Source organism: Triticum dicoccoides, chromosome 1B (genome assembly GCF_002162155.2).
Source record: "Triticum dicoccoides isolate Atlit2015 ecotype Zavitan chromosome 1B, WEW_v2.0, whole genome shotgun sequence".
Lineage (NCBI taxonomy): Eukaryota > Viridiplantae > Streptophyta > Magnoliopsida > Poales > Poaceae > Triticum > Triticum dicoccoides.
Genome location: NC_041381.1, coordinates 96886803 through 96901095, shown reverse-complemented (window position 1 = coordinate 96901095; position 14293 = coordinate 96886803). Strand labels below are relative to the sequence as shown.

Sequence of the window (14293 nt, the reverse complement as noted above, 5' to 3'; positions counted from 1 at the left end):
GAAACATAGAATAGAATATATAACTGAACATCACCGCTATAACCAGAGTAAATGCAGGTGTTATATTCATACATGATACAGTGATGAATGATAAAAATATAAACTTGGCATAACCAAAGAACTCAGTGGATAGTTACAGCAGATAGGCAAACTTCAGAAAATTTATGTATCTATGATTATCTGGCTAAATAGCATAAACATTGGATTTGTCTCAGTTTCTATTGCGAACTCAGCTCAGAAAGCAGCATAAGTAGTTTGAATCAGAATAGAGTGTCAATGCAATCCTTTCTTTAGTCTGTGTAATCTAAGAAAACAAAACTATTTTCCAGTCAGAACAGTTCTACGGAGACGAGATAGGATAGTTCCCTATTGAGTATATTAAAGAATAGAGAAGAATCCTGTACAAGTTTGTAGCAAGTTGAACTGGAGGAGGCTGTGCGCTTCACATTAAGAAAGGAGACTCACATGTTCATAAGAAGGCAGCATCGAATAAGACATCATTAAGAACAATGAAGTATCTCTACGTACTGCCGAAGATGCAGAAGAACATATTCCTGGATCCACACACTCCTACTGGTCTGCTCAACCTTTTTAAGTATGCATAGTTCCTTCAAGCATCAAGTAACCGGATGGCTCCCTTATTTACCAAAGTCTTACTCACCACTCCTCTGGAGCACAACTCAGCCAGCATTTCCCGTGCCTCCTTGACCAAGCCTTCGTAAGCCAAGCCTTCAATCAATATAGTGTAGGTCGATTCATTTGGCATGCAGCCATTCGATATCATGTAAGTAAACAGATCGATAGCACTGTGTGTTTCACGCCTTTTGCAGAGCCCAAGAAGTATCGCGTTGTACAGCACAGTGTTGGGCCTTATGCCCATGTCTTGCACTTTACAAAATGCTTTGATCGCTTCTTCGATTCTGTCTTCCCGACAAAGACCAGAAGATATTGTCGAGTAAGTGATTATGTCCGGTTGGAGCCCTTTGGTTACCATCTCATTCAGCAGTTCTAAAGCTTCCTCTGTCTTGCCGGCTTTGGTAAGGCCATCGATGACGGTGTTGTAGCTAATCAAGACAGGGGTGCAGCCTTTGTCCTTCAGTTGATGAAGCAGCTCAACAGCGGCATCAACTTCCCCGCCGCGACACAGCGCGGTAAGAAGAGTGTTGTATGAGACGATGTCGGGGTAACAGCCACTGGACACCATCAGTTCCACAAACGCCATGGCTCTGTCCATCTTCTTTTGCTTGCAGAATGCGTGAAGTATTGGGTTGTAACTCAACGAATTGGGCGTGCACCCGTACTTTGGGATCTGCTCAAGAATCTCCATCGCAGGCTCGACCAATCCTCTCCGGCACAAGAAGCTGATGAGCATATTGAATGTCACCACATTTGGGGGGCACCCCTTGCGACTCATCTCAGCCATGAGCTTCTCGGCGTCCTCCCACCGCTCTGCGGTGCACAGGCCCTTCAGCACAATGTTGTAGCTGACCGTGTTTGGCTCGCATCCATAGGACAGCAGGCTCTTCAAGAACTCCATGGCATCATCGACTCGCCCCTCTTGGCAAATGCCGTTGACCACGACGTTGTAGGTGATGATGTCCGGGGCGCACCCCTTGTCGCGCATCTCGTCGAGCAGCTTCATGGCCTGCTTGTACCCGCTCCTCTTGCAGGTGGCCTCGAGCAGGATGGTGTAGGTGACCACGTCGGGCACGCACCCCCGGCGGAGCATATCGTCGAGCACCGCCAGGGCGTTGTCGGTCCTGCCGCGCCCGCACAGGCCGCGGATGAGGGTGTTGTAGGTGTAGGCGTCGGGCTCCATGGGCATCGCCGCGACGAGCCGGCGGGCGTTGTCGAGCTGCCCCGTGACGCAGTACCCGGCGACCATCGCGTTGTAGGCCATGACGTCGGGCTCGCAGGCGGCCAGCACGCGCCGGGCCTCCGCGGTGCGCCCGGACGCGCACAGCTTCTTGATGAGCGCGGCGCAGGGCCCCGCGGCGGCCGCGGACGGCTCGATGCCCGCCATGGACTCGACGAGCCGGAGGGCCTCCTCGAGGTCGCCGCGGCGGACCAGACCCCGCAGGCGGTCGTTGGAGGCGGCGGCGCTGCGGTGGGGGACGGCATTGGGGGCCGCGGCGGCGCCGGCATAGGCCAGGTTGAGGCGCGGTTTGAGGGCGGCGGTTTTGGGCGTGGTGAGGGAAGGGTATGGGTGGGAGGAGGCGAAGGTGGGGAGGGCGGACATGGCGGGAGGCGGCGCTGCTGCCGGCGGCGCCATCTGTGCTCAGGCCGCGGCGACGATAAGGTTGTGAGTGGGGCGGTGGAGGCGTGGAGACCTCCGAGCCTCGGAGTTTTTTTTCTACACCTACGAGACTACGAAGCCCGTTGGCTGTGCAGGCCTCATTTTCTCTAACGTATCTGGGCTTCCATTTTTCATGCATCTTTTGTGGACATAACTTTAGCAAGCTCAAAAAAAAAAGAGCAAAGGCTGCCCAAATTATGCAGGCAATTAAACCATTTCAAATAGCCTTTTTTTGCTAAAAAAGCCTAAAAAATTAAACCATTTCAAACCAAGACCGCTCAATATCTGAATAGAACGAATTCAAACTTCTCCTATAAAAGTTTCCCGTGCGAAATCTATACACAAAAAAAAGAGTAATTCAAAGAAAAAATGAATTCGAGGCATGCTAAATGTGCCCAATGAAAACTTGAATGCACAGTATCTTCATATGGAGTGAAGTCTGTTTTTTTAGGGGTACAACAATTTTTATTCAAATAAGTTCAAAGGGATCATTACAATATCATGCAGATGAATCAATCAAACATGTCTACCTAAGTCTAGAGACAAAGAAAATTTAGCTAAAGAATCAACCTAAAAAAATTCTTCTAGTACTCTCATGAATGAATTTGCAGCTTTCGAACTCCTTTGATCTTGCATTAATTTTCTTTGATGATGGCACCATATCAGCCTCAAAATTTCTTCTTCGCGTCCTTAACCACTGTCATACAGTTTGAATACACAAGAATTTTATTGATCTGTAGATCATTTGCAGGTGCCAGTGCTTCCCGGCAAGCGAGTCGGAGAAAGTTATACGCGAAGTGTCAACGTCGCCAAGGCAGGGACTGAACCGTTGGTTCAGTCGGGACGAGCTATTGTCGATCAGCGGCCTGAGATGGGCCGGCCCGACGGCCCAAGCGAACGACCAACCCACCGCGTTGGCTCAAAGACTACAACCTGGCCTGTTAACTATACTAACGGTCACTCGTTTAAATAGACATCGATCTCTTCCTGTAATAGTTGGCTAGGAATTGGATGACGGCTTCGGCCGGTGTAAACGGATAGCTGTGAGGGTGGTTGGGTGGCTAGCTACCGAAACTTTCCCCAATTTCGAATTTGAATCCCTAATTCCTCCCAGATCCAGTGTGCTGCTTACAGTTGGTATCAGATTCAGCGGTCCTGGAGCTTCCGCAGCATCACCACTGGACGCGGTGGCAAGATCGGCGGCGAGTGGAGGCGATGGACAAGTTGTCCGAGGACGGGCGTGGCGTCTACGCGCTTCTGCAGGCGGATTTCACCGCCGACTTGGACCAGCACTTCAAGAAGCACAGCGAGAATCTTCTCCAAGCCGTCGACAAGCTCATCCAGGCGAACACGGCAGCGCTCGACGCTCTGTTGTCAACGCGGGTGGACGGCGTGCGGGACGAGTTCGTGCTCGATATCGAGCAAGTCCGCGGCGAGCGACCGCGGGAACCAACCGGGCGCGTCGAGACCTTTCACGGATGGCTGGGAGTGGTCACAGCGCCGCCTCCGACTCCCTTGGCATCGATCAGGAACATCGGGGGAAGGCACATAACACTTATGTCCCTCCTCCGAACAGAGGTGCGCGTTATTCCAATTTTCGTGCTTGTTCTCCTCCTATCGGTGATGCGGGCTACCCAGATACTGCCGACGCGTTCTCATTTGGTGTTCGTGTGGATCTATCTTGATTCGACGATGCAAACCCGAGGTTGTGGCAAAACAGGCGCGAAGACCAGTCCAAACTCTGGAATACTCCGCCGCACAGATGGATCTCGCTGGCGACGTCTCAATTTGATGGGGCAGTAGCTCGGTGGTTGGAATCAGTCCAACGCAAGTCTCCAAACATGTCATGGTCTGAATTCTGCTACAGTTTGTGGAGTCGCTTTGGCAGAAATCAACACTAGACACTGCTCCGCCAGCTCTTCCGTATAGCCCAGACTAGCACAGTTGTGGATTATGTGGATAGATTCGCTGATTTGTATGATCAGTTGTCCGCATATGAGGAAATTCCCAACACCTTACATTACACCACTCGTTTCCTCGACGGACTCAAAACGGGTGTTCGAGTTGCTGTGGCGCTTCAGAAGCCCAAGGATTTAGATTCAGCATATGATTTGGCCTTGATGCATGAGGAGCTTGGGGAGGGAGTAACACCCATATCAACTCGTCTACGGGAGTGCGGTCGGGTCCATTTCCACTTCCTCTTCCTCCCAAACCCCGTGTCAGTGAAGACCGGCTTGTTGGAAATATGCCCTAGAGGAAATAATAAATTAGTTATTATTATTATATTTCCTTGTTCATGATAATCGTTTATTATCCATGCTATAATTGTATTGATAGGAAACTCAGATACATGTGTGGGTACATAGACAACACCATGTCCCTAGTAAGCCTCTAGTTGACTAGCTCGTTGATCAATAGATGGTTACGGTTTCCTGACCATGGACATTGGATGTCGTTGATAACGGGATCACATCATTAGGAGAATGATGTGATGGACAAGACCCAATCCTAAGCCTAGCACAAAGATCGTGTAGTTCGTATGCTAAAGCTTTTCTAATGTCAAGTATCATTTCCTTAGACCATGAGATTGTGCAACTCCCGGATACCGTAGGAATGCTTTGGGTGTACCAAATGTCACAACGTAACTGGGTGGCTATAAAGGTGCACTACGGGTATCTCCGAAAGTGTCTGTTGGGTTGGCACGAATCGAGACTGGGATTTGTCACTCCGTGTAACGGAGAGGTATCTCTGGGCCCACTCGGTAGGACATCATCATAATGTGCACAATGTGACCAAGGGGTTGATCACGGGATGATGTGTTATGGAATGAGTAAAGAGACTTGCCGGTAACGAGATTGAACAAGGTATCGGCATACCGACGATCGAATCTCGGGCAAGTACAATACCGCTAGACAAAGGGAATTGTATACGGGATTGATTGAATCCTCGACATCGTGGTTCATCCAATGAGATCATCGTGGAACATGTGGGAGCCAACATGGGTATCCAGATCCCGCTGTTGGTTATTGGCCGGAGAGTTGTCTCGGTCGTTTCTACATGGTTCCCGAATCCGTAGGGTCTACACACTTAAGGTTCGATGACGCTAGGGTTATAGGGAATAGATATACGTGGTTACAGAATGTTGTTCGGAGTCCCGGACGTCACGAGGAGTTTCGGAATGGTCCGGAGGTAAAGATTTATATATGGGAAGTCTTGTTTTGGTCACCGGAAAGGTTTCTGGTGCTATCAGTAACGTACCGGGACAACCGGGAGGGTCCCGGGGGTCCACCAAGTGGGGCCATCGGCCCCAGAGGGTAGCATAGGCCAAGTGTGGGAGGGAACCAGCCCCAGGTGGGCTGGTGCTCCCCCCCACAAGGGCCCAAGGCGCCTAGGGTTTGGGGAGGGGGTGCCTCCACCTTGCTTGGGGGGCAAGTTTCCCCCTCTCCCCCCCTTGGCCGCCACCCTAGATGGGTTTTTGGGGAAGCCGCACCCCTTGGGGTGGGAACCCTAAAGGGGGTGCAGCCCCCTCCCTCTCCCCTATATATACTTGAGGTTTTGGGGCTGCCATACACAAGAGTTTCCACCTCTCCCTGGCGCAGCCCTACCTCTCTTTCTCCTTGTCTCCCGCGGTGCTTGGCGAAGCCCTGCAGGATTGCCACGCTCCTCCATCACCACCACGCTGTTGTGCTGCTACTGGACGGAGTCTTCCCCAACCTATCCCTCTCTCCTTGCTGGATCAAGGCGTGGGAGACGTCACAGGGCTGCACGTGTGTTGAACGCGGAGGTGCCGTCCGTTCGGCACTAGGATCTCCGGTGATTTGGATCACGACGAGTACGACTCCTTCAACCCCGTTCTCTTGAATGCTTCCGCTTAGCGATCTACAAGGGTATGTAGATGCACTCTCCTCTCTCTCATTGCTAGTCTCTCCATAGATAGATCTTGGTGACTCGTAGGAAAATTTTGAATTTCTGCTATGTTCCCCAACAGTGGCATCATGAGCTAGGTCTATTGCGTAGATTCTTTGCACGATAGAACACAAAGTAGTTGTGGGCGTTGATTTTGTTCAATATGCTTACCGTTACTAGTCCAATCTTGTTTCGACGGTATTGTGGGATGAAGCGGCTCGGACCGACCTTACACGTACACTTACGTGAGACATGTTCCACTGACTGACATGCACTTGTTGCATGAGGTGGCTAGCGGGTGCCAGTCTCTCCCACTTTAGTCGAATCGGATTCGATGAAAAGGGTCCTTATGAAGGGTAAATAGCAATTGGCATATCACGTTGTGGTCTTTGCGTAGGTAAGAAAAGTTCTTGCTAGAAACCCATAGCAGCCACGGAAAACATGCAAACAACAATTAGAGGATGTCTAACTTGTTTTTGCAGGGTATGCTATGTGATGTGATATGGCCAAAAGAATGTGATGAATGATATGTGATGTATGAGATTGATCATGTTCTTGTAATAAAAATCACGACTTGCATGTCGATGAGTATGACAACCGGCAGGAGCCATAGGAGTTGTCTTAATTTATTGTATGACCTGCGTGTAATTGAACAACGCCATGTAGTTACTTTACTTTATTGCTAACCGGTAGCCATAGTAGTAGAAGTAATAGTTGGCGAGACAACTTCATGAAGACACGATGATGGAGATCATGATGATGGAGATCATGGTGTCATGCCGGTGACGATGATGATCGTGGAGCCCCGAAGATGGAGATCAGGAGCAAAATGATATTGGCCATATCATGTCACTTTTTGATTGCATGTGATGTTTATCATGTTTATGCATCTTATTTGCTTAGAACGACGGTAGTAAATAAGATGATCCCTCACTAAAATTTCAAGAAAGTGTTCCCCCTAACTGTGCACCATTGCGAAAGTTCATCGTTTAGAAGCACCATGTGATGATCGGGTGTGATAGATTCTAACGTTCACATACAATGGGTGTAAGCCAGATTTACACACGCGAAACACTTAGGTTGACTTGACGAGCCTAGCATGTACAGACATGGCCTCGGAACACAAGAGACCGAAAGGTCGAGCATGAGTCGTATGGTAGATACGATCAACATGAAGATGTTCACCGATGATGACTAGTCCGTCTCACGTGATGATCGGACACGGCCTAGTTGACTCGGATCATGTAATCACTTAGGTGACTAGAGGGATGTCTATCTGAGTGGGAGTTCATTAGATGCACTTAATTATCCTGAACATAGTCAAAAGCCCTTTGCAAATTATGTCATAGCTCGCACTGTAGTTCTACAATTTTAGATATGTTCCTAGAGAAAATATAGTTGAAAGTTGACAGTAGCGATTATGCAGACAGTAGAAAGCTTATGTCCTTAATGCACCGCTCAATGTGTTGAACCCCGAACGTCGTCTGTGGATGTTGCGAACATCTGACATACACATTTTGATAACTACGTGATAGTTCAGTTAAATGGTTTAGAGTTGAGGCACCAAAGATGATTTCGAAACGTCGCGGAACATATGAGATGTTTCGAGGGCTGAAATTGGGATTTCAGGCTCGTGCCCATGTCAAGAGGTATAAGACCTCCGACGATTTTCAAACTAAGGAGAAAAGCTCAATCGTTGAGCTTGTGCTCAGATTGTCTGAGTACGACAATCACTTGAATCGAGTGGGAGTTAATCTTTCAGATGAGATAGTGATGTTTCTCCAAAGACATTGCCACCAAGCTACTAGAGCTTTGTGATGAACTATAACTTAACAGGGATAGATATGATGATCCTTGAGCTATTCGCGATGTTCGACACCACGAAAGTAGAAATCAAGAAGGAGCATCAATTGTTGATGGTTAGTGAAACCACTAGTATCAAGAATGGCAAGGGAAAGAAGGGATACTTCATGAAACGGCAAATCAGTTGCTGCTCTAGTGAAGAAACCCAAGGTTGAACCCAAACCCGAGACTAAGTGCTTCTGTAGTAAGGGGAACAACCACTAGAGCAGAATTACCCTAGATACTTGGTAGATGAGAAGGCTGGCAAGGTCGATAGAAGTATATTAGATATACATTATGTTAATGTGTACTTTACTAGTACTCCTAGTAGCACCAGGGTATTAGATACCGGTTCAGTTGCTAAGTGTTAGTAAGTCGAAATAAAAGCTACGGAATAAACAAAGACTAGCTAAAGGTGAGCTGACGATATGTGTTGGAAGTGTTTCCAAGGTTAATGTGATCAAGCATCGCACGCTCCCTCTACCATCGAGATTTGGTGTTTGCATTGAGCATAGACATGATTGGATTATGTCTATCGCAATACGGTTATTCATTTAAGGAGAATAATGGTTACTCTGTTTATTTGAATAATACTTTCAATGGTCTTGCACCTAAAAAGAATGGTTTAGTGAATCTCGATCGTAGTGATACACATTTTCATGCCAAAAGATATAAGATAGTAATGATAGTACCACTTACTTGTGGCACTGCCGTGTAAGTCATATTGGTGTAAAACGCATGAAGAAGCTCCATGTTGATGGATCTTTGGACTCACTTGTTTTGAAAAGTTTGAGACATGCGAACCATGTCTATTGGTGTATACGGATGAAGAAACTCCATGCAGATGGATCGTTTGGACTCACTTGATTTTGAATCACTTGAGATATGCAAATCATACCACATGGGCAAGATGACTGAAAAGCCTCGTTTTCAGTAAGATGGAACAAGATAGCAACTTATTGGAAGTAACACATTTTGATGTGTGCAGTCCAATGAGTGTTGAGGCATGCAGTGAATATCGTTATGTTCTTACTTCACAGATGATTCGAGTAGATGTTGTATATTTACTTGATGAAACACAAGTCTGAATTATTGAATGGTTCAAGTAATTTCAGAGTGAAGTTGAAGATCACTGTGACGAGAGGATAAAATGTCTATGATATGATCATAGAGATGAGTATCTGAGTTACGAGCTTTGGCACGCAATTAAGACATTGTGGAAATTGTTTCACAATTAATATCGCCTAGAACACCATAGTGTGATGGTGTGTCCGAACATCATAGTTGCACCCTATTGGATATGGTGCGTACCATGATGTCTCTTATCGAATTACCACTATCATTCATGGGTTAGGCATTAGAGACAACCGCACTCACTTTAATAGGGCACCACGTAATTCCGTTGAGACGACACCGTTTGAACTATGGTTTGGAGAAACCTAAGTTGTCGTTTCTTAAAAGTTTGGGGCTGCGACGCTTATGTGAAAAAGTTTCATCGTGATAAGCTCAAACCTAAAATGGATAAATGCATCTTCATAGGATACCCAAAATGGTTGAGTATACCTCCTATTTCAGATCCGGAAGCAAAAGTAATTGTTTCTAGAAATGGGTCCTTTCTCGAGGAAAAGTTTCTCTCGAAAGAATTGAGTGGGAGGATGGTGGAGACTTGATGAGGTTATTGAACCATCACTTCAACCAGTGTGTAGCAGGGCACAGGAAGTTGTTCATGTGGCACCTACACCAATTGAAGTGGAAGCTGATGATAGTGATCATGATGCTTCGGATCAAGTCACTACCAAACCTCGTAGGTCGACAAGGACGCGTACTACTTCAGAGTGGTACGAAATCCTGTCTTAGAGGTCATGTTGCTAGACAACAATGAACCTACGAGCTATGGAGAAGCGATGGTGGGCCCGGATTCCGACAAATGGCTCGAGGCCATAAAATCCGAGAGAGGATCCATGTATGAAAACAAAGTGTAGACTTTGTCAGAACTGCTTGATGGTCGTAAGGCTATTGGGTACAGATGGATTTTAAAAGGAAGACGGACAATGATGGTAAGTATCACCATTAAGAAAGCTCGACTTGTTGTTAAGATGTTTTCCGACAAGTTCAAGGAGTTGACTACGGTGAGGCTTTCTCACTCGTAGCGATGCTAAGAGTCTGTTGGAATTGGATTAGCAGTTACTGCATTATTTATGAAATCTTGCAGATAGGATGCCAAAACATTGTTTCCTCGACAATTTTCTTGAGGAAAGGTTCTATGTGATACAACCAGAAGGTTTTGACAATCCTGAAAGACGCTAATAAGTATGCAAAGCTCCAACAATCCTTCTAAGGACTGGAGTAAGCATCTCGGAGTTGGAATATATGCTTTGTTGAGATGATCAAAGATGTTGGGTTTATACAAAGTTTATGAGAAACTTGTATTTCCAAAGAAGTGAGTGGGAGCACTATAGAATTTCTGATGAGTATATGTTGTTGACATATTGTTGATCACAAATGATGTAGAATTTCTTGAAAGCATATAGGGTTATTTGAAAAAAAAAATTCAATAGAAAACCTGGAATAAGCTGCTTGAACATTGAGCATCAAGATCTATGAGGATAGATCAAAAAAATTCTAAATGGTACTTTCAAATGAGCACATACCTTGACATGATCTTGAAGGTGTTCAAGATGGATCAGTCAAAGAAGGAGTTCTTGCCTGAGTTGTAAGGTATGAAGTTAAGAGTTAAAGCTCAACCACGGCAGAAGAGAGAGAAAGGACGAAGGTTGTCCCCTATGCTTCAGACGTAGGCTCTATAGTATGCTATGCTGTGTACCGCACCGGAAGTGTGCCTTGCCACATGTCTGGCAAGAGGGTACAAAGGTGATCCAGGAGTGGATCACTAGATAGCGGTCAAAATTATCCTTAGAGGAAGAAGGAAATGTTTCTCGATTATGGAGGTGATAAAGAGTTCGGCGTAAAGGGTTAAGTCGATGCAAGCTTTAACACCTATTGGAATGACTCTGAGTAGCAAACCGGATACGTATAGTGGAGCGGCCATTTGGAATAGCTCCAAGTGGAGCGTGGAAGCAACATTTACAATATGACCTAGAGATTTGCGAAGTACCAATATGACCTAGAGATTTGCGAAGTACATACGGATCTGAATGTTGCAGACCCGTCGACTAAACCCTCTCTCACAAGCAAAACATGATCAAACCCTAGAACTCATTGAGTCTTAATCACATGGTGATGTGAACTAGTTTAGTGACACTAGTGAACTCTTTGGATGTTGGTCACATGGCGATGTGACCTGTCAAATGTTAATCACATGGCGATGTGAACTAGATTATTGACTCTAGTGCAAGTAGGAGACTGTTGGAAATATGCCCTAGACGCAATAATAAATTAGTTATTATTATTATATTTCCTTGTTCATGATAATCGTTTATTATCCATGCTATAATTGTATTGATAGGAAACTCAGATACATGTGTGGGTACATAGACAACACCATGTCCCTAGTAAGCCTCTAGTTGACTAGCTCGTTGATCAATAGATGGTTACGGTTTCCTGACCATGGACATTGGATGTTGTTGATAACGGGATCACATCATTAGGAGAATGATGTGATGGACAAGACCCAATCCTAAGCCTAGCACAAAGATCGTGTAGTTCGTATGCTAAAGCGTTTCTAATGTCAAGTATCATTTCCTTAGACCATGAGATTGTGCAACTCCCGGATACCGTAGGAATGCTTTGGGTGTACCAAATGTCACAACATAACTGGGTGGCTATAAAGGTGCACTACGGGTATCTCTGAAAGTGTCTGTTGGGTTGGCATGAATCGAGACTGTCACTCCGTGTAACGGAGAGGTATCTCTGGGCCCACTCGGTAGGACATCATCATAATGTGCACAATGTGACCAAGGGGTTGATCACGGGATGATGTGTTACAGAATGAGTAAAGATACTTGCCGGTAACGAGATTGAACAAGGTATCGGCATATCGACGATCGAATCTCGAGCAAGTACAATACCGCTAGACAAAGGGAATTGTATACGGGGTTGATTGAATCCTCGACATCGTGGTTCATCCGATAAGATCATCGTGGAACATGTGGGAGCCAACATGGGTATCCATATCCCACTATTGGTTATTGGCTGGAGAGTTGTCTCGGTCATGTCTGCATGGTTCCCGAACCCATAGGGTCTACACACTTAAGGTTCGATGATGCTAGGGTTATAGGGAATAGATATACGTGGTTACCGAATGTTGTTCGGAGTCCCGGATGAGATCCCGGACGTCACGAGGAGTTTCGGAATGGTCCGGAGGTAAAGATTTATATATGGGAAGTCCTGTTTTGGTCACCGGAAAGGTTTCGGGTGCTATCGGTAACGTATCAGGACCACCGGGAGGGTCCCGGGGGTCCACCAAGTGGGGCCACCGGCCCCAGAGGGTAGCATGGGCCAAGTGTGGGAGGGGACCAGCCCCAGGTGGGCTGGTGCCCCCACCCACAAGGGCCCAAGGCGCCGAGGTGTAAGTGCATCTAGTGCCCCTTAGTGATTTTGGTGTATTGAAGACTTATAGGTTAAGGGACTAATGCGTTTGTAAGTGTACGCAGGTCTATAAGTCTATGAGGAGTTTGATATTTACAGAGAAAGTCGACCCCTAAAAATGAAGTTCTTCAACTGAAGACTTTGATATTCTGAAGACTTTATGAAGACTTTGAAAGTGAAGAAATTGGTGTGACCTTGAAGACTTGGTATTCATTTGTGGAACATGAAGCGTGAAGACTTTTGTTTTCGTAGTTTCATTTTCTCTTTCTTGAGTCATAGGAAACACCGTACTGTTAAAGGGGGTCGAGGAAATACTAAGGAAAAATTTCCATGTGATGCTCAACTCAAAATCCTACACCTACCAATCCCTTCGAGTGAAGCCTTTGGAAATCTCATACAGTTCAGCCACTTTCTTCAGTGACAGAGACGAAGTTCTTCTGGTCGCTGATGAATTTTTTCTGACAGAGGAGTTAGGAATTCGCCAGTGCGAATTACCTACACAGTGAGGAACATGATAGCCCTGAGGAATTTGAGAGTCAAATTTCCGACCGTTGCTGTGCTGCGCGCCAGCTGTCCCAAAATATCTTATCCACCTAACGGTCATATCATTGAGGGGCATTTATGTCTTATCATGTCGGGCTGCTCCCTAGGCTATAAATAGCCGCCCCCTACAACCACTAGCTGGTTCGCTGCTCCGAGAGAACTTAACACTTGTCATTTGAGAGCAACCCATCCTCCGAGGACTTTGAGCGAAAATCATCAAGTGAGGAAAATCCCAAACCCAAACACCTACAAACCCCAAAGTGATTGAGCATCACTGAAGAAATTGATCCTGCGTGGATCCGACGCTTGTTACCTTTGAAGACTGTGCTTCTTCCAGACGGTTAGGCGTCAAGGTCTAGAGCATCCAAGAGGAATTGTGGATCGCCGAGTGACCAAGTCTGTGAAGGTTTGGAAGTCGCCTGAAGACTTACCACGAGTGATTGGACGGGATCTGTGTGATCTTAGTTCAAGGAGAATACGGTGAGGACTGGGTGTCCTGAGCTGCGTGCTCAGCGACTGGGTGTCCGGGACTGTGTGTCCTCGAGTTTAAATACTCAGCCGCTCTAACCAGACGTACAACTGAGACATCAGTTGGAACTAGTCTACCAAATCATTGTCTTCACCAACCTAACTGGTTCTATTTCCTCAACCCTTTCATTTCCTCATTACTGTGTTGAGTGTTTGTTCATATCTGTGTTTGAAGACTTTGACTGAAGACTTTCTCAATTTCCTCAGTTCAATTTCTTCAGTTTGTATGTCTTCATCTTGTGTTATCCTGTGATTACGCTTTCTGTACTCTGCGCTAGTCTTCATTTCATCATGATGACCATGCTTGTATTCTGTCATGCTTACTTCTGAGTACTTATTCCGCTGCTAATAGTTCTTCGCTAAGGAATTTCCTCACCGGCAAATTCCTCAGTGAAGAATTCATAAAAATCGCCTATTCAGCCCCCCTCTAGTCGACATAACGCACTTTCACGAGGGTTTGGGGAGGGGTCGCCTCCACCTTGCTTGGGGGGCAAGTTTCCCCCTCTTCCCCCCTTGGCCGCCACCCTAGATGGGTTTTTGGGGGCAGCCACACCCCTTGGGGTGGGAACCCTAAAGGGGGCGCAGCCCCCTCCCTCTCCCCTATATATACTTGAGGTTTTGGGGCTGCCA

At 46.5% G+C, this 14293-nt stretch overlaps 1 protein-coding gene across 1 annotated transcript; it reads right to left on the bottom strand.

Moving 5' to 3' along the window:
- Positions 1 to 351: 351 nt before the first annotated feature.
- Positions 352 to 2342, bottom strand: LOC119321479 (pentatricopeptide repeat-containing protein At1g09900-like). The gene has a single exon (XM_037595143.1). The coding sequence runs from the start codon at positions 2270 to 2272 to the stop codon at positions 611 to 613; it is 1662 nt and encodes a 553-aa protein (XP_037451040.1). The 5' UTR covers positions 2273 to 2342; the 3' UTR covers positions 352 to 610.
- Between the last annotated feature and the right edge of the window lie 11951 nt (positions 2343 to 14293).

What these genes read in the sequence shown, in the direction of transcription:
- LOC119321479 (XM_037595143.1), bottom strand. Translation starts at nt 2,272, where the DNA reads ATGGCGCCGCCGGCAGCAGCGCCGCCTCCCGCCATGTCCGCCCTCCCC.